Below are 24,456 nucleotides of genomic sequence, written 5' to 3'. Positions count from 1 at the left end.
GTCTTCATTTGTGACTCTTTATTTACAGTATTCATTTTTTGTTTGTTTTTGTTTGTTTTTGTGGGTTTTTGTATTTTGTGTACACAGTATACACAGCGTATACATTTTCCTTTTTATTGTTCCCTACCTACAGTAATGTGTACAATTCATGTTAGCTGAGAATAAAAATGAAAATTCCTCGGCAGAATGAGTGCAACGTGTGTGTGTGGTGTGAAAACTGTATTCCTATAGTTAGACATATGCCATGACAAAGCGTCTAAGCATTTTGACTCGCAGTACTTACACAATACCAAAGGGACAATGCATTTTGGAGGCACTGACTAGTTATATGAGAAGGGAATGTAGTTTTGACAGATGGGTAAACTGTTTTGGGAGCTGTACAAACATTGCCAGGTGATCCATGTAGTTGTGCTGTACCATCCAAGTTATTTTGACAGAAGAACTGAATGAATGAAAATGTGCCAAAGCAATTGAGAAGGATTTATGCCATTTTTATGGTACTGACTATTTAGATGGGAAAGGGATTTCATTTTGAAGCATGGATGAGTAGTTTTGGGAGACAAATGACATTTTGCTGGTTATCTGAAGTGTTGTGCAGAACTGTAAGTCTGTTTGGCCAAATTGCCTTATAGTTATGAGAATGTCACCTCAGTTTCAAGAAATGAGCCAAACCAATGGAGAAAAACTGTAATAGCGACTGACTGACAGACTTACTTATTCTGATTTATCACTAGGGGTCAGTATAGAGCACATTTGGTAATTTTTGGACCCCACTGTAAAAAGCAAGTGTGCATGCTTACCTTTTTCCCAGGAGGCACCAGGTTCTGGTTTGTTTTCAGAATGTGAGTAATGGCCTTCTTGATGTTTTTCTCTTTCATGCTGGACAGAACTGCTGGAGGAAGAAACAGACCCAACCCCCACTCTTTCCTGCAGAGAAAAAAAAAATATGTTTAGGTGTACATGTGGATACATTTAATTACACTTTTCGGCCACTTACAAAGCATTTTTATCTGACCCTTTAAAAAAACATTTCTTTATAATTAAGAAAAACATTAATACTGAGTAAGGCAAGTCAGAAATTGATGTTCACAAGCTGTTGTAAGTCAGTTTGGCAAAGCCTGGATATGAGTGCATCTCAAACAATTAGAATATCATGAAAAAGTTCATTTTTTAAATTCACTTTTCTTGACAATCATCCCTGTTGCTTGTGCACCTTTTCCAGCCAGCCTTTTCAGCAATGACCTTCTGTGGCTTACCCTCCACAGGTGTTGATGCTCGACTTCTATACAACTGTCAAGTCAGTAGTCTTCCCCATGATTGTGGTTGTGTGTACTGAATGAGACCGAGAGATACACAGTATTTATACTGTTTAACTCAAACTCGAAATGAAATACTCTAATATTTGGAGATTTTTTTGTGCTGTAGGCCATAATTATCAAAATTAAAATAGAAAAACGCTTGAAACATTTTAATTTACGTGTAATGAGTCTAGAATATATTACATTTTCATTTTCTTAAGTGATGGAAAATATTGAACTTTTTCACAATATTCTAATTGTTTGAGATACACTTGTATGTCACATGCCAGATATGTCATACATTATCATGAGACAATGGTAGCAAGCTAGTCTGTTAGTTAGATACAAACTAAAAGACTAAAATCAAATTGGTTCATAAAATATGCAATTCTGAGCTTCACAAGGTAATGAAGGAAGTGAGGAATCTTACACTGAGACCCTGCGCAAAAAATGCACTCAGAGATCAGAAAGCATTTACTCTTCAACAAGATCTATTGTTATAGCCAGGATAGCCCACTATGACTGGGCTCAAAGCTGCATAAAATGAGTGAGATAGAACTCTTGTCCCCTGCAACCAGAACTTGTATTTTAGCTCACTAGGTAACAACAGGTAGCATTAGGTCCCTAAATGTGCTGAACTCTAATTCCACATTTATGACAGATAGGATGTTCTCAGAATGCTTCTGGAATACTGGGGAGATAACAAGAATGGCAACAGATAATTAAATCTCTGGAGTAATTAATATTTTAGCCACACCCCTAAACATAATACTAACAGACTACAGTGGGGCAAAAAAGTATTTAGTCAGTCACCAATTGTGCAAGTTCTCCCACTTAAAAAGATGAGAGAGGCCTGTAATTTTCATCATAGGTATACCTCAACTATGAGAAAAAAAAATGAGAAAAAAAATCCAGAAAATCACATTGTCTGATTTTTAATGAATTTATTTGCAAATTATGGTGGAAAATAAGTATTTGGTCAATAACAAAAATTCATCTCAATACTTTGTTATATACCGTTTGTTGGCAATGATAGAGGTCAAACGTTTTCTGTAAGTCTTCACAAGGTTTTCACACACTGTTGCTGGTATTTTGGCCCATTCCTCCATGCAGATCTCCTCTAGAGCAGTGATGTTTTGGGGCTGTCGCTGGGCAACACAGACTAGAGGTCTGCGCGGGTCGGATTTTTCAGTCCCGCTCCCGCCCGCATTGTGCAGTCCCGCTCCCGCCCACGCCCGCAAAGAATTATGATTTTCAGTCCCGCTCCCGCCCGCAAATCCCGCATGATGCAGACGTTCGCGTTATTTCTCAGGAAAGTTCTTGTCTTGACACAGCATGATGCTGCCCCGCCCCCTACTTTGAGTGGATTTGAGCATAAATATCTACAGCTCACATTCACATTTGTTATTATTTACCTTGTTTCTGAATTCAGCATGTAGTGTCTCTAATAATAATTAGTGCTGTCAAGCAATTAAAATATTTAATCGTGAATCGCACATTTTTATCACATGAGAAACCATTGTAATTCTCTGATCAGCATAAAAAAGTGAATGGGCTTGCTTTGTACCAATGGTGTTTTTTTTTTATTGTAAAGCAGAGCTAGAAAGAGAAGTGAATTGATTTATTGCTTGAGTTAGTCTACAACTCTAATCAGAGAGACAGGTTACACAGTGACGGTAGGCTTGACTCAATGCTATCCCAGAAATCCTTCCTGTAATATGCAAATTTGGCCGCCTCTGATTGGACAGCCAAATTTGCATATTACAGGAAGGATTTCTGGGATAGCATTGAGTCAAGCCTACCGTCACTGTGTAACCTGTCTCTCTGATTAGAGTTGTAGACTAACGCAAGCAGTAAATCACTTCACTCATGGTTCTCTTGCTAGCTGGGTGTGAACTGTGAGTCATTAGAGTGAGCAAAGGCTTTCCCGTTAGGGTGATCAATGGCAAATTTAAGATGTTATTCCTCACTCAATCTGGCAATCTGACTCTCTCTGCAAATTTAGGCATCTTAAAATGTTTTTATTAATGCCAAATAAAATATCCAGTACAAATTATATATGATAGACATAAATTAATAATTTATACATTTTATTTCAAACATGTTTTTAGTTAGCGGGACTGCAGCTTATCACTGCTCCCGCCTGCGCCGCATATGTGCACTTCCGGTCCCGCCTGCAATGAGCTTTCAAAATTTGTCCCGCGCCGCACTGCTTTGCGGCGGGTCCCGCGGGACTCCCACGGGAGTGCAGGGCTCTAACACGGACTTTCAACTCCCTCCAAAGATTTTCTATGGGGTTGAGATCTGGAGACTGGCTAGGCCACTCCAGGACCTTGAAATGCTTCTTATGAAGCCACTCCTTCGTTGCCTGGGTGGTGTGTTTGGGATCATTGTCATGCTGAAAGACCCAGCCATGTTTCCTCTTCAATGCCCTTGCTGATGGAAGGAGGTTTTCACTCAAAATCTCACGATACATGGCCCCATTCATTCTTTCCTTTACACGGATCAGTCGTCCTGGTCCCTTTGCAGAAAAACAGCCCCAAAGTATGATGTTTCCACCCCCATACTTCACAGTAGGTATGGTGTTCTTTGGATGCAACTCAGCATTCTTTCTCCTCCAAACGCGACAAGTTGAGTTTTTACCAAAAAGTTCAATTTTGGTTTCATCTGACCATATGACATTCTCCCAATCCTCTTCTGGATCATCCAAATGCTCTCCAGCAAACTTCAGACGGGCCTGGACATGTACTGGCTTAAGCAGGGGGACACGTCTGGCACTGCAGAATTTGAGTCCCTGGTGGCGTAGTGTGTTACTGATGGTAGCCTTTGTTACTTTGGTCCCAGCTCTCTGCAGGTCATTCACTAGGTCCTCCCATGTGGTTCTGGGATTTTTGCTCACCGTTCTTGTTATCATTTTGACCCCACGGGGTGAGATCTTGTGTGGAGCCCCAGATCGAGGGAGATTATCAGTGGTCTTGTATGTCTTCCATTTTCTAATAATTGCTCCCACAGTTGATTACTTCACACCAAGCTGCTTACCTATTGCAGATTCAGTCTTCCCAGCCTGGTGCAGGTCTACAATTTTGTTTCTGGTGTCCTTTGACAGCTCTTTGGTCTTGGCCATAGTGGAGTTTGGAGTGTGACTGTTTGAGGTTGTGGACAGGTGTCTTTTATACTGATAATGAGTTCAAACAGGGGCCATTAATAGAGGTAACGAGTGGAGAACAGAGGAGCCTCTTAAAGAAGAAGTTACAGGTCTGTGAGAGCCAGAAATCTTGCTTGTTTGTAGGTGATCAAATACTTATTTTACCGAGGAATTTACCAATTAATTCATTAAAAATCCTACAATGTGATTTCCTGGATTCTTTCCCCCCATTCTGTCTCTCATAATTGAAGTGTACCTATGATGAAAATTACAGTTCTCTCTCATCTTTTTAAGTGGGAGAACTTGCACAATTGGTGGCTGACTAAATACTTTTTTGCCCCACTGTACATCATGTAGTATACCACGAGCTGGCCTAGTGGTTAACGTGTCTGCCTCACGTCTGGGAGATTGTGAGCTCTACTCGTGGTCGGGTCATACTAAAGACCATCATAAAAATGGTACCTACTGCCATCTGGAGAGGCATGCCTCAATACAGATGTTAGTAGAGAGTTAAACTCTTGCAGTTACCAGAGGACCAGTCCCCCACTGTAACCCTATCTATGTAACAGGCTGAAGGCTATGGAAATGGAGCTCGACACTGCCCAATGCACCTTAAGGGCCTGGTTAGTTCTGGGATGGGAGACTGCCTGGGAAGATCAGGTCCTGCCACGGGAGGGACTTTGACATCATATAACAGTACACTAGGTGGTATCACCACTATTTAGGCATGCAGAGCTATATTTATAGATAACAAAAGTTGAGTTAATATTTACTTTTGGAAAGTTACTCACATGCATTATATGGAGCTGCTTGAGTTAATTTTCTTATAATATCTCCAAAGGCTCCACAGGGTTTTGAAAACTGAGAGTGTCCTAGATACCATTTGATAGTATTGGCAGAAAGAGCCTTCACACAATAAAAATGAAATTCAATAAATAATGGACCTGCAAGCAACACTCGACACTCCAAGCATTAGGTCCTTTAATGTGGCAGAATTGGCACAAGACCCAGGAATGTCAGTGTACAACGGGGCAATCAACTGCAAGGGTTTACAGCAGGAGACAAAGTACTTATTTACTAAATTATCCTCCAAGTGCTGAGGACTGTTTGAGGTTGCATGGCAAGATGCATATGTCAAAGAAGGTCTTTGTGGGGTGAGATAAACAAGTGCAGGGTTTTCATTAGTATGGAAAACAACAGATGAAATGTGAAAAGTAACAGATTAGGCCGGGGGTCTAGGTGGCCCCCATGTGGGTCCAGGGCAACTACGCCCTGGTGAGGGGACTGGGGGGGGGGCCCGGCCAAAAACGAATTTCACAATTTCTAACAGCCAATTGTTAGCTCTCCATGGTCCATCTGAAATAAAAATTCAACAGTCATTCCTGGGTCTCATGGCAATTACAGTTCATATGCCACAAATAGCCCAATCAAGATTTGGGAAATTAGAACATAACACGAACGCTTGCAAAATCAAGAAATTGAATGTATAACGACAAACATGCAAAATAGCAATAACTTTTAAAATGTAAACTGGGCAGGGTTCTCCACTTTTCAAAAATAAAAGGTGGCGAAGGGGGCGGGGCCCCAGTGGGGGGCCAGGGGGACTTCATCACCCTGAAGCTGACGGACTTTGGGCATTTTTGACAGTGAAACTGGCGAATAAATGGATAGGAAATGCTAAATCATTGTTAAAATCATTTTACAAAAAATTAACACATTCTTACTGTACATCTTTATTGTCAATGTGAGACTCGACATTTCAGTTGAGACTGATGCGCCTGTTGCGCATCCCTGAATTAACTATATTTTTTTCCTGTGTGTGAAAAATAAATGAACTTCCATGCATAAACAAAATACCCAATTACAATAAATGCATATATTTTTTACAATACACATAATGTTAATTGGGTGAAACCACTCCAATCAATGCATGAGCTGGTGCGCGTGCCCGAGACTGGCACTACAAAGCCACCCCGACCTCCGTAGTTCGGGTCCTTTGAACGAGGAACCCGGAAGTCCTGCAGTAAACAAACACAGAAGCAGCGGGAAAATGCAGCTCTCGCCTACATGATCACAGATACATAAAATAAAAGACGTGAACTTAACTAATGTGTGTGTGTGTGTGTGTGTGTGTGTGTGTGTGTGTGCTGTTATATGATTACTGTAACTGTGTATGGTCAGAAAAGACGATAGATAAGCATAACCGTTGCACAATAACACTACAAACACCTGCAGAGTTTTTTAGCTGCTGGCTAGTTATTTTGGCCACTTCAGGTAGCCCCGCATGCATTCGTTTAATGGTCTTCTGCGTGTTAAATAGTTAAAAAATTATAATAAAGCGAATACTTTATGATTTATTTGGTATATCCTGATGAAGTTACTTTTTTTTTTGGCCAAGGGAAGGGTGGCGGTGCGCCACTTTAAAAGCGCCCGGGGAGAACACTGCTGGGCACTGCAAGAAAAAAGCTTTCTTTTTCTCTCCTCCTGTGTAAGGACCACAAGCAGAGGCCATCCACATCAGATCTGCTTTAATATAAACAGATCTTTGATTAAGGTACATGAATCTTTTCATCATGGCACACTTTCAGCCTGTTCAGTGTGCTGAGTGCAGGATGTTTAGTCATTCTTCCTCCGTCGCTAGTGATAGCTTTATTAGCTTTATTTGTGATAAGTGCAGATTAGTTAGCTCTCTGACGGAGAAGATTACAGTGCTAGAAGCACGTGTCCAGGCTTTAGAGAAGGTTAGTGAGCGTGAGAACAGTGTAGTTTCTGTAGGGGAAAGTCTGGATGCCCTAGGTGGAGTTAGTAATCCCCCAACTCCGGCATTAGAGCCCTTATAGCGGGGCGAATGGGTGACGACTCGGCAGCATAAGCGTAGAGCCAAAGCTACCGCTGAGGCTCACCCACGGGAGCACCACTCCTCTCCGCGTCACATGCCGAACAGGTTTGCTCTCCTTAGTGATGCACCCACTGAGAAACCTGAAAGAGCTCTGGTTATAGGGGACTCTATCATACGGCACGTGAAATTAGCTCAGCCTTTAGGGGCACCAGCAGCTTTAGTCAGGTGTATACCGGGAGCCAGGGTGCCGGACATAGCAGGCAATCTTAGGGTCCTAGGCAAGCACAGGTTCTCAAAGATAGTTATCCATGCAGGAGCTAATGATATACGCCTTCGTCAGTCTGAGGTTACTAAGAGTAACTTTGTAGAGGTGTTTAAATTAGCGAAGGCGATGTCCGATGCTGGGGCGGCACGGTGGTGTAGTGGTTAGCGCTGTCGCCTCACAGCAAGAAGGTCCGGGTTCGAGCCCCGTGGCCGGCGAGGGCCTTTCTGTGCGGAGTTTGCATGTTCTCCCCGTGTCCGCGTGGGTTTCCTCCGGGTGCTCCGTTTTCCCCCACAATCCAAAGACATGCAGGTTAGGTTAACTGGTGACTCTAAATTGACCGTAGGTGTGAATGTGAGTGTGAATGGTTGTCTGTGTCTATGTGTCAGCCCTGTGATGACCTGACGACTTGTCCAGGGTGTACCCCGCCTTTCGCCCGTAGTCAGCTGGGATAGGCTCCAGCTTGCCTGCGACCCTGTAGAAGGATAAAGCGGCTAGAGATAATGAGATGAGATGAGATGAGATGTCCGATGCTGTAGTATGCTCTGGCCCCATCCCAATGCGGCGTGGCGATGTAGCTTACAGCAGGTTATGGTCGCTGAACTGCTGGCTGTCCAGGTGGTGCTCTGAAAACAGTGTGGGCTTTATAGATAATTGGACTAATTTTGAGGGCACTGCTGGCCTGTTAGGGCGGGACGGTATCCATCCCACTTGGGAAGGTGCTGCTCTCATTTCCTGCAGCATAGGTCATAGTCTCAGAACAGGCCTAGTTAATTTCTGACAATCCAGAGCCAAGGCCAGGGAGCAGACGAACAGGCTAAACTGATTGTCTGCTAGCTGCACAGAGTCGTCACTCAGGGTCCACTACATCGAGACTGTGTCTGTTCCCCGAGCTCAACAAAAAGGTAGAAATTTTCAGAGAGTTTGTTCCAGTAACCTAATCAATATAAAATTAGATCATACTGACTGTACAGCTGCTGCCAGCACCTTTGATCTAAAGGTGGGGCTATTAAATATTAGATCGCTTACATCTAAAGCGCTAATGGTTAATAAACTCATTACTGATCAGGAGTTTAATGTACTTTGTTTAACTGAAACATGGATTAAGCCAAATGAATATATAACATTAAATGAAGCGAGTCCTCCTGGATACAGTTATATACACCAGCCTCGTCAAACTGGCAGAGGAGGAGGCGTTGCGGTTATTTATAATGATTATCTAGGTGTAACACAAAAACCTGGTTATAAATTTAATACATTTGAAGTTCTTCATACTCATATAATGTATGTAGCCTCGAAAAATAAGTCTACCCAGTTAATTCCATTGCTTATTATTTACAGGCCCCCGGGGCCATATTCTGAGTTTCTTTCTGAATTTGCAGATTTTATCTCAGATCTGGTTATTTCCTTAGACAAAGCTTTAGTTGTCGGAGATTTTAATATTCACTTTGATAACCCAGAAGACCCTTTAAAAACAGCATTTGTGTCCATCTTAGATTCAGTAGGGATTAATCAGAATGTCATAGGACTGACCCATAATGGTGGTCACACACTTGATCTAATACTAACATTCAGATTAAACATAGACAATATAGTCATACTTCCACAGTCTGAAGTTATCTCAGATCATTATCTCATCTCATTCAAACTATGTCTGAGTAATAATATATGCACCTCACCACGCTACTGTATTAAACGTACATTTACATCAACTACCGCACAGAGCTTTATAAATGATCTCCCAGAGTTATCAACTTTGATTGGGTCACTGTCAGCCCCTGCAAAACTTGATCAGGCAACTGAATGCTTAGAGTCAACATTCTGTCAGACCTTAGATAATGTAGCTCCTCTAAAAAGGAAAATGGTCAGAGACAAAAAATTAGCACCCTGGTATAATGATGACACTCGCACATTAAAACAGACCACTCGAAAACTGGAACGTAAATGGCGTGAAACAAAATTGGTAGTGTTCAAATTAGCGTGGAAGGAGAGCTTCCTGAAGTATAGAAAAGCTCTTAGTGCTGCGAGATCAACATATCTCTCCTCCCTAAGAGAAGATAACACAAATAATCCTAGATTCCTATTTAATACTGTAGCAAAATTAACCAGGAATAAGTCCACTATAGACACATGCACACCTGCAGTATGTAGTAGCAACGACTTCATGAATTTTTTTAATGACAAAATTGAGAATATCCGACAAAAAATTCAAACTACTAATTTAAGGTCAGACAATGAAAGTGACCTTGTAGTTAACTATAGAACTGTATCAGATCATCAGTTAGAATGTTTTACTCCCCTTAAAGAAACTGAATTACTTTCATTAATCTCTGCATCAAAAGCCTCAACTTGCGTACTAGATCCCTTACCTACACGTCTATTCAAACAGATAATACCTGAAGTAATTGAACCGCTTCTAAAAATAATAAATTCTTCTCTTACGATTGGCTACGTACCTAACTCCTTTAAACTAGCAGTTATCAAACCCCTGATTAAAAAACCTGACCTTGATCCCTGTCAGCTGTCCAATTATCAGCCAATATCAAACCTCCCCTTTATCTCCAAGATCCTTGAAAAAGCTGTGGCATAACAGTTATGCTCATATTTACATAGGAATAACATCCATGAAATGTATCAGTCAGGATTTAGACCTCATCATAGCACAGAGACAGCACTGATTAAAGTAGTAAACGACCTACTGTTGCCGTCTGATCAGGGCTGTATCTCGCTACTTGTGTTGCTTGACCTTAGTGCAGCATTTGATACCATTGATCATTCCATTCTTCTGGATAGACTAGAAAATGTTGTGCGAGTTAAGGGAACGGCCCTCTCCTGGCTCAGGTCTTATTTAACTGATCGTTATCAGTATGTTGATATAAATGGTGATATTTCTAGACGTACTGAGGTAAAGTTTGGTGTTCCACAAGGTTCTGTCTTGGGTCCACTGCTTTTTTCTCTATATGTGTTACCTCTGGGTGATATTATTCGTAAACATTGTATTAGTTTCCACTGTTATGCTGATGACACACAGTTGTATGTCTCTGCAAAACCTGATGAGAGACACCAGCTTTATAGAATTGAGGAATGTGTTAAGGACATTGGACACTGGATGCTTATTAATTTCCTTCTGCTTAACTCTGACAAGACTGAAGTACTTGTACTAGGACCACATACAGCTAGAAGTAAGTTTTCTGATTACACAGTGACTCTGGATGGCCTTTCTGTTTCTTCACGTGCAGCAGTAAAAGACCTTGGAGTGATTATTGACGCCAGTCTTTCATTCGAAACTCACATTGATAACATCACCCGGATAGCTTTCTTTCATCTCAGAAATATTGCAAAGATAAGAAATTTAATGTCATTACATGACGCGGAAAAACTAGTCCATGCTTTCATTACCTCCAGGTTGGATTATTGTAATGCCTTACTGTCTGGATGTTCCAATAAGTGCATAAACAAGCTCCAGTTAGTTCAAAATGCAGCAGCAAGAGTCCTTACTAGAACTAGAAAATATGACCACATCATGCCTGTCTTATCCACACTGCATTGGCTCCCAATCAAATTTCGTATTGATTATAAAATACTACTCTTGACCTTTAAAGCACTAAATGGTCTCGCACCACAGTACCTGAGTGAACATCTGCTCCTCTATGACCCGCCACACCTACTTAGATCAAAAGGTGCAGGCTATCTGCTGGTACCTCGTATAGTGAAGGCTACATCAGGGGGCAGAGCCTTTTCTTACAAAGCTCCACAGTTATGGAGCAGCCTTCCAAGTAATGTTCGGGAATCAGACACAGTCTCAGCATTTAAGTCTAGGCCGAAAACATATCTGTTTAGTCAAGCCTTTTGTTAATGGTGTTTATGAGGTAAAGGTGTAGATCTAGAGGGTCCTCAGACATAGAGTGTTTTGGTAAACTGGGATGTATGGATGCTGTCAGTCCCCACTCGCTTGCTCACTCAAGTTTGTTGACGGTGTAGTGGCTGGCTGCTTTATGTCCCGGGGCTCCTTCATGCCTGTGTTACCTTCTGGCTCTCCCCTTTTAGTTATGCTGTCATACAGTAGTTAGTTGCCGGAGTCCCTGCTTATACTCAGTGCAATATGTATACTGTTCCTACTTATTCAGGTGACATTGGGCATACCTAACAACCTGCATTTTCTCCCCCCCAAATCTGTCCCTCTGAGTTACATGGAGTTAACAGGAAATCTTTTGGTGGAGAGGGTGGAGACCTCAACTGGCTATCGTAGCCTGCAGGGAATCGGACGTCAGCCATTCTGTCGCATGTCCCAGACCCGGTGAAATGTAACTGAATTGTCTTGGCCAGCCCTAAGGGTCCCATCTGCATCTCATCATTGCTGAGGAGTGTGCTCCCATCACCCAATCAAGCATCCAGCCAGAGCAGGTCATGATATTTTTTAACCATATTAACATGCCATTGTTGTGTATTATACCTGATATCAAGACTCTCATCTCTGCAAGCCTCCCACACAGATTTAATACTTGTGTCATTTTTAGGGCATACCTCACAACCTGTGTTTTCTCTCTCTTTCTTTCTCTCCCCCCCCCCATCTGTCCCTCTGAGTTACATGTTGGTCCTGGGATTGAGATGCTGGCCTCTTCTGCCCCTCGGACCTGCTTGATCCATCCTGGTGCCCTGTGTCTGGTCGGAGTTTTATCGCATCGCTCCTGTGAAGGACGGCCCCATGAGGACAGTTGAGGGTTACACCTGGAGGACGCTCTGGACTCTTACAGTAACGCTTTTATGGCTGAGGACTACAGTTGACTTGCTAACTTTAGGACTGCAGTTGTCATGAACAGTTTTGCACTCAAGTTTCCATCAATGAAGAGTTATAACATCAACGAAACTGTCTTCATGTTAAAACTGTTAATGTTATAGTCATGCTGTCTGTTGTTGCCCAAATGAGGATGGGTTCCCTTTTGAATCTGGTTCATCTCGAGGTTTCTTCCTCATGTCGTCTGAGGGAGTTTTTCCTTGCCACCGTCGCCACAGGCTTGCTCATTGGGGATAGATTAGGGACAAAATTAGCTCATGTTTTAAGTCGTTCAAATTCTGTAAAGCTGCTTTGCGACAATGTTTATTGTTAAAAGCGCTATACAAATAAACTTGACTTGACATTTTCCGAAAGACTTGCCAGTTTTTTCTGCAAAGCCAAAATCGAACAGCGTTCGCTTTAGTTTTTTCGCGGTCACCATCAAGCTATACCATACAGGATAGGGTCGCCATCTTACCATGTGGGAACCACGTGATATGCTATAATTTAATATGCGCTAAATGATTGGACGATATAAGAAGGATTAGCCAATCAGTTCCTACCTTTTATCTAGTCACATGTACACAGCCTCAGCAACCAAACGGCGCGCAAGTAACGGTGTTCCTTATCAAATAAGTCCGACGAGAAAGTTCGAACAATTATGGGAAAATTGCATTTGGCTGAAAAACAACCGATTCAGACGTCATTACAACTGATGCTTTCGATCGGCAAACGGTTACTAATGAAAACCCTGAAAGTGATCCACAACAACTTGACGAGTCCCAAAGTGAATGGATCTGTCCCCAGATACTTGTCCTCAAGGTAGATAGGATAGTTTTGTTCTGTGTGGACTAAAGAGAAGGGCAGTGCTATGTCCAAATTTGCAAAATGTCCAATGCCAAACATTGAATAACTGCTCAAGTGAGTGGTCAAACACTGAAGATAACTAAGGGCTTACTGGTAGATTTTCCAGACTGCTGTGACATTTTGATTTGTTCAGGACTTCAGGACTGACCAACCCTCATGGCACCTATGCCACTGCCTGTCTCACCACATGCAGCACCTGAAAGCTGTCTTGAAGATGGGCAGAATGCACAGCAAACCCTAGAATTGTGCAACTGGATGGGTTAAAGTACACCAGCTTGGCTTCTACATGGTTCAAGGTCAAATGCAACCCCAAACTGACAATACTACAGTAATTAAAAGCTGCAGAAAAGAGTTCCTGTCGCTGGCTGGTTATTATCATAGGTTTGTGCCAAACTGTATGAATACCATCACCACCCTGAGTTGAGCTTTATATCATGTTGAGACCATTCTCCCTAGGGTAATTCTATTGCATTTTTCTTGATTTGTCTCTTTATGTTGCAGACTGTCACGGTGGAACCCAGCCTAAGGGTTGTTTTTCCTAGGCGATGGAGGGGGAGAGGTCACCGGTGCTGTACCCATGTCAGAAGCTGTTTGTGTATAGAACCACTGAAAAGGAGTGTTTGGTGATGTCATGGAGGTTGGGGGGTGGTGGTCCTACCTTCCAATAATACCTACTGGGTTACCCATTCACCTTTTTTTCACACTCTGCTCCTGTGGCTCACATAAATGATGCCAATAGGGGGTTCACCTATTTGGTATCTGGCACCACAAATTCCCTTTCAAACTCAGTAGTTCTTTGGCCAGGCACACAGATGGCTGTGAAAGTTTGCAGAGTAAATCCTAGCCGGAACTAGTAATAAGCAGAATATTGTTTCATGACTTCAGGGTCTTTAAAAAGCTTGCATTATAAGGTACTGGTATCTGTTACTTGTTTCGTTTATATCAATTACAGCATTGAATTAATACATTTTAGAGATGAAAGTGGAGCAAAGAAAAAAACCCTGAGCTTTTGAGAGTCAAACTAAGATGGGGGGGCAAAGTCCCCCGAAAATATTTTAATAACATAACACGCAAAACCCTGTATTCTAGTGCATTTTAGTACTTATTTTCACTAAAACAAGTTATAACTTTTAAGCCTTTTTCTTTCATGTACATTAATGATTAACATGTCAAAAATATCATATTTAATTCCCCTAGTTAATGAGTAATTTTCAGGAGTGCATTTAGAAAACGCGGTGAATTTCTTGGCTACACAGTTAATTGCTTTGAAAAAAATCAGACAGTTGAAGGTAAACTCAGCAAAATTCCAAAACAGTACTGTTAAAAAGTAAAGGTCTATTAGAGTTTCTAAAGCTTTCAGGTTTCAATGTTGGGGACATTGAGCCTCGTTTATCAATCTTTTAGTAGAGTTGTGCGTTTGCATAAGCTAAAATGAACTAAAAATTTCCAATTCATATTTATGCGAGTTGAAGCCAATTGTTTACATTAGTTTGTATTGTCTGTAAATTTAAACACACCAATGAATACCAAATTTCTCACGTAAATCAGGGGCGTAGCTAGGATTTTTCAAGGGGGGGGGGGTCACACACCGACTGGCAGCCTGAGTTCATTATGTAACAAAAAATAATTACCATGGCTAGTTTTAGGTAGCTTAGAAACCGGCTCTTCCATTATTGCTATTTCTTCCACATTTGCTTGATGTTGTGTTCTAGAAACGGCACTAAAACTTAGCTTCGAAACCACAAAATGCAACTTTGATGGAAAAAATATATATAATAAATTGCTTACCTCTCTTCACGTCAAAAGAAGGAGGAAAGTTTCGCTTGTTTTGACATGGCGAATTATTAACACGAGGAAATAATTGTAATTTGCAACTAAAAAGACTGCAGCTACACTGGCAGCTTGAACATGCTCTCTAGTGCGATTGTGTTGCGCTTGCGCAGAATGGTGTCAGTCCTGCGCGCCTTAGCATGTGCACCTGAAGGCGCGCCTAACGAGTTCCGGCACGCACGCCGTTAACAAAGAACACCTGTCTTTAATCAATGAACTATGTTTGGGCTATTTAAGGACTGCGCCCATGCAAGGATGATGCGAAGTATTACGCTGCGTCTAGGAACGTGAAAAATCCGAAAAATAAATTTCTCCATTTGGAAAACCAGAGATTTTCAAGAGTTTTGTCAAATATCCGGATTTCTGGGTAAATCCGGAAGACTTTCATCCCTGTACATTTGGAACTGACTTCAACTTATGGATGGACAGACAGATTAACAATGGGTATTGCAAAAAGGGGCAAATAGATATGCAAACAAGTGTTTTACATCACTTACTCAATGTATTTGAAGGAGACTTTCTGAGTTTGTTTGGTGCTGATCGTGAGGATGTACATCTGAAGAGCGGCAAGACGAAGAGCTGTGTCATATTTTAGCTCTGAACCAAAACGCTCCAGAACAACATCTTTACAGCTCTGAAAGAGACAGAGAGAGAAAGAAAGAGAGAAAGAGAGAAAAGCAGAGACAAAATGGAATTTTATTTTAACAAACTCTTAGACCCATGCTCCCCCTCCAACCTCTTACACCCCTGTACCGTATGAACCACCCAGATCTGTGCTCCATCTCCAGCCTCCCAGACCCTTGAACCAACCTCCCAGACCCAAGCTTCACTTCTAACCTCTCAGATCCCTGAAGCAACCTCCCAGACCCCCACTTCACCTCCAACCTCTCAGACCCCTGAAGCAACCTCCCAGAACCCTGCTTCACCTTTAACCTCTCAGATCCCTGAACCAATCTCCCAGACCCCATTTCACCTCCAACCTCTCAGACCCCTGTAACAACCTCCCAGATCCCTGTACCAAATTTCCCAGATCTCTGCTCAGCCTCCAACCTCTTCCACATTCTGGATCACCCAGACCCCTGCTTTACTTACAATCTAACTGATCTTTGCTCCATCTACAACCTCCTCTGAGACTCCCATACCAAACTTTCAGACCTCTGCACAAACTTCCTGCACAAACAAAGCTGCTTTGCGACAATGTAAAAGTGCTATAAAAATAAACTTGGAACTTGACTTTCCAAGCCTCTGCCTCACCCCTGATCCCCCAGTGCCTTGCCCTGCCTTTGACCTCCTTGTATATTCAGAGTTTGTAGCTCCTCAATCCAATGTTATCTTTTAACTGCAATATTTACAGTAATTAATAAAAAAAAACACTTGTACCTTGTTTGACAAGTCCTTTACCTCTTAGTTTGTAATCTTATATCAATGTTCCAATTCTAGTTTTTACAAACTGTCTGCCAGACTATGGATTATAATTCCTCACATTCCTTGCAGTTACCTGCACATAAAGATACTCAAAGGTCACAGGGTCACGACGGAGAAGATCCACTGGATCTCTTGGTACAAAAGCAATGCGAAATAAACACCTCATCTTGTGCGAGCCAGGTTGTTGAGTCACCTGGAACAACAATATTATATACACACAAAGATTTTTCCCCCAAAACTGTTTTGACAACAAATACAGATATCATTTGAATCTTAACACAATAATAATTGTTGTAGTCTAACAGATGATACTGAATTTGTGATATGCAGTTAATAACCATAATATTTTTGAAATCAATAAACATTATTTTGGGGAGGAAAACAATAATTTTATAGCACTGTAATATTACTAGTGTATCTCAAACAATTAGAATGTTGTGAAAAATTCAATATTTTCCATCAATTATTTAAGAAAGTGAAAATTTAATATATTCTAGACCAGAGGTTCTCAACCTTTAAACTATTAAAAAAAGACCCATTAAAAAAGATCCCCAATTATTTTGGCTCATCTATTCTATTAGAATGTAATAATCTATTGTAAAGTGTATTAATGAAATGCAACATCACTCCCTGTTACAGATGGGAGCCCAGGAATTAAATAAATGCAATAAAAACAAACTGTTTTTAATTGTAGGTATTGTATTTAAAACTGTATGGATGTGCCAGAAGCCAACAAAAAGCCATGCATGCAGGGCATGCTCAGTCAAAAGGGATTAATGATCCAAAAGTGGAGTCTGGTTGATTAACACAAGAACTTATTTCCATGTTTGTGTACAGCACACAAGCAAGTTATTAAAACCAAGATGTACACTCAAAAGAAATGGATATAGAAACCACTCAACTGGATAGATCCTTACATGTTAACAAAGAAGGATTTTTCCTAGGAGTTGGAAAATTATTGATCTGTTGAGTTCCCTGATATCTCAAACTATCTGGTGCTGCAGACATCATTCTACACGGACATACAGATGAAAACCTGGAAATGCATGGAGGAGTAAAACTTTTTATATGTGGCTGGGTTAAAGATCTGGGGCTCAAGACACTACAAGATAAATCCTGTATCGTTTATGCCCGGGTAAGTAGGAATTTATGGGCTTTTTGTACGCAGATGGTTGCGAGGACGTTACAAGTTTTAGTGTTGGGTGTAAACAAACAACAGCCGCTCGATTCTCAATCCTCCCTGCTCTTCTCTTCCAGGTAAATCATTCACAAAGATCCACAGAAACCCTTTTAAAGACGGGTATTATGTGTATTATATACTTGATAGTTTACAATATGCCAACCATGATCAAACAGTAAATAAAAACACATCTGATGACTTAAGCATTTCCTGAACTTCAAAACATCACAAAATAACTGTCAAGAAAATTGATTTGTGAATCCAAAACGAAATAAATCGGAGGAATTTACAAACCTTTCACAAAGTAATCACTGCAAACTTGAGCATTCTTCGATTCTGCTCCCTTCCATCGCAGTGAAATGTTCAAGAGCTTGTCGTCTTTTGGTAAAATCCTTTGCTCTTTCACCCTTTTTATCATTTCACAGGGAACCCAGAAGAAACTTTTATCAGTTTCCCAGTTTGTTTGATTCAAATAGCTGAAAACAATGCAAGCTTAGGGCTAGCTTAATGACTAGGAAGGCGTCCAGTGATAGTAATGCTTTGTGAACAGTGAGCTCAGCTGACCACTACATCATGTCTAACATGTCTACTGAGGCAGATGTGATGTCAGATGCAACCCAGCAACTGTACCCTACTAAAACTTAGCTTCAACTTGAAAAAAAAAATTGTGGGCCACTAGATGGCACTTTGCAGACCACTAATGGGCCACAACCCAGTGGTTGAGAAACACTGTTCAAAACTCATTACACATAAACTAAAATCCTTCAAGCATTTTTCTATTTCAATTTTGATCATTATGGCCTACAGTGCAAAAAAATCTTAAAATATTAGAGTATTTCATTTAGAAGTTAAGTAAAACAGTATAAATACCGTGTATCTCTTGGTCTAGTTCAGAACACGCAACCACAATCATGGACAAGACTGATGACTTGACAGTTGTCCAGAAAACAATCAACACCCTCCACAAGGAAGGTAAGCCACAGATGGTCACTCCTGAAAAATCTGGCTGGAAAAGGTGCACAAGCAACAGGGATGACAGTGGCCTTGAGAGAATTTTCAAGAAAAGTCGATTCAAGAACTTGGGAGAGCTTCACAAGGAGTGGACTGAGGCTGGCGTCAATGAATCAAGAGCTAACATGCACAGAAGTCTTCAGGAAAGGGGCTACAATTGTCGCGTTCCTAATCCTAATATCAAGCCACTCCTGAACCAGAGACAGCATCAGAAGCGTCTTACCTAGGCTAAGGAGAGAAAGAACTGGACTGCTGCTCATTGATCCAAAGTCCTCTTTTCTGATGAAAGTAAATTTTGCATTTCATTTGGAAATCAAGGTCCTAGAGTTTGGAGGAAGAATGATCTATGGTGTTTGAAGTCCAGTGTGAAGCTTCCTCAGTCTACGATGATTTGGGGTGCCATGTCATCTGCTGGTGTTAGTCCACTGTGTTTTATCAAGTCCAAAGTCAACACAGCTGTCTACCAGGAGATTTTAAAGCACTTCATGCTTCCATCTGCTGACAAGCTTAACGGAGGTGCCGATTTCCTTTTCCAGCAGGATATAGCACCTGCCCACAGTGCCAAAACTACTACCAAATGGTTTGCTGACCATGAAATTACTGTGCTTGACTGGCCAGCCAACTCACCTGACCTGAATCCCAGAGAGAATCTATGGACTATTGTCAAGAGGAAGATGAGAAACACCCAACCCAAAAATACAGATGAGCTGAAGGCCACTATCAAAGCAACTTGGGCTTCAATAGCACCTCAGCAGTGCCACAGGCTCATCGCCTCCATGCCATGCCCCATTGATGCAGTAATTCATGGTAAAGGAGCCCCAACCCAGTATTGAGTGTATGAATGAACATACTTTTCAGAAGTTGGACACTTCTGTATTGTAAATCCTTTTTTAAATTGATCTTAGGAAATATTCTAATAATTTGAGATACTGGATAGCTGATTTTCATGAGCTATAAGCCATAATCATCACAACTAAAACAAAAAAGGACTGAAATAATTCACTTTACATTTAATGAATATAGAATATATGAAAGTTTACCTCTTTGAATTAAATTACAAAAAAAATGACAATATTCTAATTGTTTGAAATGCACTAGTATATATTTTTAAATGATTTATTAGACAGTGCTAAAAATTTAAGAGATTTTCTGAAATGGTATTAGCTTTCTTGCCAGGTGTTTAGTATTCAAAATAATTGCTTTCTGTGGTTATGTCCTGAGCAATTTAATATCAAAATAGAGAATGTCGAATACTATTACAGCATGGTAGGATGTGGTTTGGGATGCAGTTCTGAAGGTACTGAAACACACTTTCCATGTTGTGATAATCCTTTTTGTTCTATTCACATTCACTGGATATGAGCAATCACGCACTCTGATTGGCTACTCTACTACTAGGCTGTCAGCTGATGTACCATGAAGAGAGAAAAATAAAATGGCGGAGTGTGTTGCTGAACCAACCGAGGACGAAATTAAGACTCTACTGGAAAACAAAACCCCCAAAAATACAAAAAGGCAAAACAAATATGGAATGAAAGAAAGAATGTATCTTTTTTCAACAATTATTATCATCACATTTTTTAAACTGCTACTGTCATTTTGCCAGTTTTTTTTACATTCTAAGCAGGAATGATTTTGTTGGATGTTTTTATAAAGATTTTATTTAGCGACTTTGCAAAAAATACAAATTAAAAACGCTCTGTTTCTCAAAATCCAGTGAATGTGGATAGAATAAAACAGTTATTCCACTCAGTCTTGTCGTACATAGCTTATAGCCAACCTGGCACTATGTGCTTCATCGGCTATCAGCTCATGTATGACTTGATTACGTGGAATAATTATTAAGTAACACATTATTTATTTACATTATCTATCTATCTATCTATCTATCTATCTATCTATCTATCTATCTATCTATCTATCTATCTATCTATCTATTATTATTTTTTACTTTGCAGGTATTCTATCTCAACAATTTTATAGTTCAAATTTAACATTGAAGGCATACCCGACTTAGCATGTCTTGCTCATGCAGGAGCACCAGCTTTGTGTTAGAATTTTCCATTTTCTGTTCCAACATCAGTGAAAAATGCTCAATACTTTTAATGGACAACTTCTCTTGCAGGGTCAGTAGGACGTCCTTCCAAAACACAAAAAGATGAATATGACAATGTTACTTAGCTGCTGCATACTAATCAACTCCATTAAAAATCTCTTGTTTATTTGTGAGTGAACTCCTTGTACTGAACTAAAACATTTGCATATACACTCACCAGCCACTTTATTAGGAATTTAGGATTTTTTTTTTTATTATCCACGTGTTGTTTTATGTAGTTTTCTAATCAGCCAATCCCTTGACAGCAGCACAATGCATAAAATAATGCAGATACCAATCAAGAGCTTCAGTCAGTGTTCACTTCAAATATCAGAACGTGAAAAACTGTGATCTCCGTGACTTTCACTGCAGCATGGCTGTTGGTGCCAGTGTGGTGATTTTATATGCATATATGTAACCACACACACATACCTTGATATAACCCTTAATGTAATCACACATATATGTAACCACGCACACATACCTTGATGGAATCACACAAGCAATAATTTGTTTCATAATGATTGTATTTTGATTCAGAGCCAGTCATGTTGATTTTCAGTAAAAAGTTAATGAAGTTGATTTTACTTAAAAAGAAATTACAAATAAATTGGTCAAAGCATTATATTGTTATAGAACCTTGAAACATGTGTTCAGCCAGAATAACTTCAAACCAGAATAAAGCCTTGTTTAGATTAATATTTTTTTTAGTTCGCTCTTGGAAATATTGGGAGAGTGAGACTAGAATGTATCCTTGTATTAAGATAGTGCAGTATGACCTTGGAAATATTGAGAAAGCGAGACTGGGATGAATCCTTGGATAGTGCAGTATGGCCTTGGAAATATTGGTGGAGTGAGACCTGGGAGTACCTTTTTTTTTTTTTAAATGCATGACATCAATGCCACACTGAAAATATTGGTGGAAACAAGGTCTTGAATGTTGAGATGTGTGAACCAATCAGAATTCATTATACTTATTAAGATTTATGCCAAAACACTATAAAAATTGGATGATTTGTGACTTGGAGTCAGATCACTCTGCAGACTGGGGTTTTGTTAGTTTATTTAACAAGTCTAAACTTTTCTGCAACCTCTTTGAATTATTTTTGCTTGGGAGAGTTTCCAGGACATATTATTTGGTGACCCCGATGTGATTTGGAAGAAGCCTCTTGCCTGACTGCACTTGGGTGTCTGAACTGCACTGCACAAACAGTGGCTGCAACAAAAAGGTGAGCAATTTTTTGCTACTAATTTGATTTATATACTTTGTGCAGGGGCGGCATGGTGGTGGAGTGGTTAGCACTGTTGCCTCACAGCAAGAATGTTCTGGGTTTGAGACCAGTGGCCGACAACAGCCTTTCTGTGTGGAGTTTGCATGTTGTCTGCGTGGGATTCCTCCGAGTGCTCTGGTTCCCCCACAGTCCAAAGACATGCAGGTTAGGTTAACTGGTGACCCTAAAGTGACCATAGTTGTGAATGTGAATGGTTGTTTGTCTCTCTGTGTTAGCCCTGCGATGACCTGGCGACTTGTCCAGGGTGTACCCCGCAGGCCCGGCGCCAGGAACAGTTTACTAAGGGGGCAATTAGAAATCGCAAGGGGGCAAATATTTTTCTTATAGTGTGTAGTAGTGATAGCGGTCTGACAACGTGTTTCAAACAATTAACTGCGCCAACCACAAAACCACGGCCCCGAAGGTTGCTTTAGTACGGGAAAATCATGACATATTACCAGGGCAGTTGCGCTTTATCAACTCCCGTGCCCACCTGTTAACCCTCCCCTCCAATTTTCTCACAGACACGCATTACAACCGGAAAGATGCCAAACAAAAAACAACACACACAAACCTACAGGCAAGTCCTTTAAATTTAAAATACATACAAATAGCTCCGCGGCATGAAAACAAAACGTCAATGCAAGTCTAAGGTACTTGGCTCGGCGGCCAAAATCATAATTTAAAAAAATCAACAGACCTTGCGGCTGCACCAGTAATAGCCTTCCTGACTCGCACCGAGTCAACGCTAACCACTTAATCCGTGATCCCAGTTTAGGTGTGTAGGGGACAAAACACTCTGAAGTGATGAATTTTCACCCCCGCTGCATGAGGGGCGACGTCAACGACACATATTCTTACGCTATTTGTGCACAAAGCGGACCATATATGAACACATACACCAACATAAACGGAGATAAACTTAGCCTACAAAGAAAGAAAATGGATTCACAATATTGTGATTGAATTCATTTAATTCGGTGGGGGAAAGACTACTCCCGTAAACTTGACTGCATATTACAGGATATTGCAGAGACAGTGCACTTGTGTCATAACAACCAATCAGATTTGTTCTACCATGCCAGTTTTAGTAGTGATTTATGTGAAATGTATTTTTGTGCAATGCGCAACCACTTAATATTTTGTATTTGAAAATGCAAATTATTAATACGTCTATAATACATTATATTTTCATAAGAAAACAATTAAGTGATCTGAGTCTCCGTTGAGGGGGCGGGGCTGTAGCCACGAGGGGGTGACGCCCCCTTTTGCCCCCCCACGGTGCCGGGTCCGGTACCCCGCCTCTTGCTCATAGTTAGCTGGGATAGGCTCCAGCTTGCCTGTGACCCTGTACAGGATAAGCAGCTACAGATAATGGATGGATGGAAGTTTGCGCAGTTGTGGTTTTGGCTCTAAGTCTGGTGGAAAGAGAACTAAATTCTCCAAATTTGAACAACTTAGTAAAAGTGGAAACATTTTTGTTAAACACAGTAATTCTGAGATTGAAGGGGAAGTTGGCATCAGTTTTGGCTTTAGTGGTTGTTATGTGTTTTATTTTGAGATATTTTCTACTGGGGCGACACGGTGGTGTAGTTGTTAGCGCTGTCGCCTCACAGCAAGAAGGTCCGGGTTCGAGCCCCGTGGCCAACGAGGGCCTTTCTGTGTGGAGTTTGCATGTTGTCTGCGTGGGTTTCCTCCGGGTGCTCCGGTTTCCCCCACAGTCCAAAGACATGCAGGTTAGGTTAACTGGTGACTCTAAATTGACCGTAGGTGTAAGTGTGAATGGTTGTCTGTATCTATGTGTCAGCCCTGTGATGACCTGGCGACTTGTCTAGGGTATACCCCGCCTTTCGCCCGTAGTCAGCTGGGATAGGCTCCAGCTTGCCTGCGACCCTGTAGAACAGGATAAAGTGGCTAGAGACAATGAGATATTTTCTACTGGCAGATTTTCTCTAAAAATCTCTAGTCTTAAGAAGGAGTTGCAGAAAAGTTGCTGTTTATGAGAAAAAGCCCGTAAGGAGGACAGATTGCACGTAAAATCCTGCGATACCACTTTATTTTGGTATAAATAAAGGGCTGCATAGCAGGTCACATTGTGAGAATGTGTTGTGAAAAGAATACTGCAGTTTATGTGTATCTGTGGATATCGTTCTAAAGTTTAAAGTTTTGCAAAAGGTATTGCCTGTGTTTGGCGCATAGTACCTGTGAAATCTACTCTATACACTTCAGAGATCTGAATGGACAGGTGTGTGTGTCTAAAGAGATAAAGTGCTGAATTGTATTGTCTCTGCATTGTTTGTGTGCGTCTGAGAAGAAAAGGCACCAGTCCCCATGTGCGTGTGCTGTAGCTCTCTTTGTGTGTGTGAAGTATTGTCAAGTGCCACTTTTCCACTACAAACGCGGCTGAGTCGGGCTGAGCCGTGCCATGCTGAGTCGAGCTGAGTGGGGCTGTTGGAGTT

General features: G+C 41.0%; 1 protein-coding gene across 1 annotated transcript in view; it reads right to left on the bottom strand.

Moving 5' to 3' along the window:
• frmpd4 (FERM and PDZ domain containing 4) overlaps positions 1-24,456 on the bottom strand; it is a 138,982-nt gene that overhangs the window by 48,502 nt on the left and 66,024 nt on the right. The window contains exons 9-12 of the mRNA XM_060936630.1: positions 20,640-20,771; positions 16,514-16,633; positions 15,513-15,649; positions 801-927 (exon numbers count right to left, since the gene is read on the bottom strand). Of these exons, the coding sequence (XP_060792613.1) occupies positions 801-927; positions 15,513-15,649; positions 16,514-16,633; positions 20,640-20,771 (516 nt within the window). The remainder of the gene's footprint in view (positions 1-800; positions 928-15,512; positions 15,650-16,513; positions 16,634-20,639; positions 20,772-24,456) is intronic.

This window comes from Neoarius graeffei, chromosome 13 (genome assembly GCF_027579695.1).
Source record: "Neoarius graeffei isolate fNeoGra1 chromosome 13, fNeoGra1.pri, whole genome shotgun sequence".
NCBI classification, from domain to species: domain Eukaryota; kingdom Metazoa; phylum Chordata; class Actinopteri; order Siluriformes; family Ariidae; genus Neoarius; species Neoarius graeffei.
This window is presented reverse-complemented; position numbering and strand designations above follow the sequence as displayed.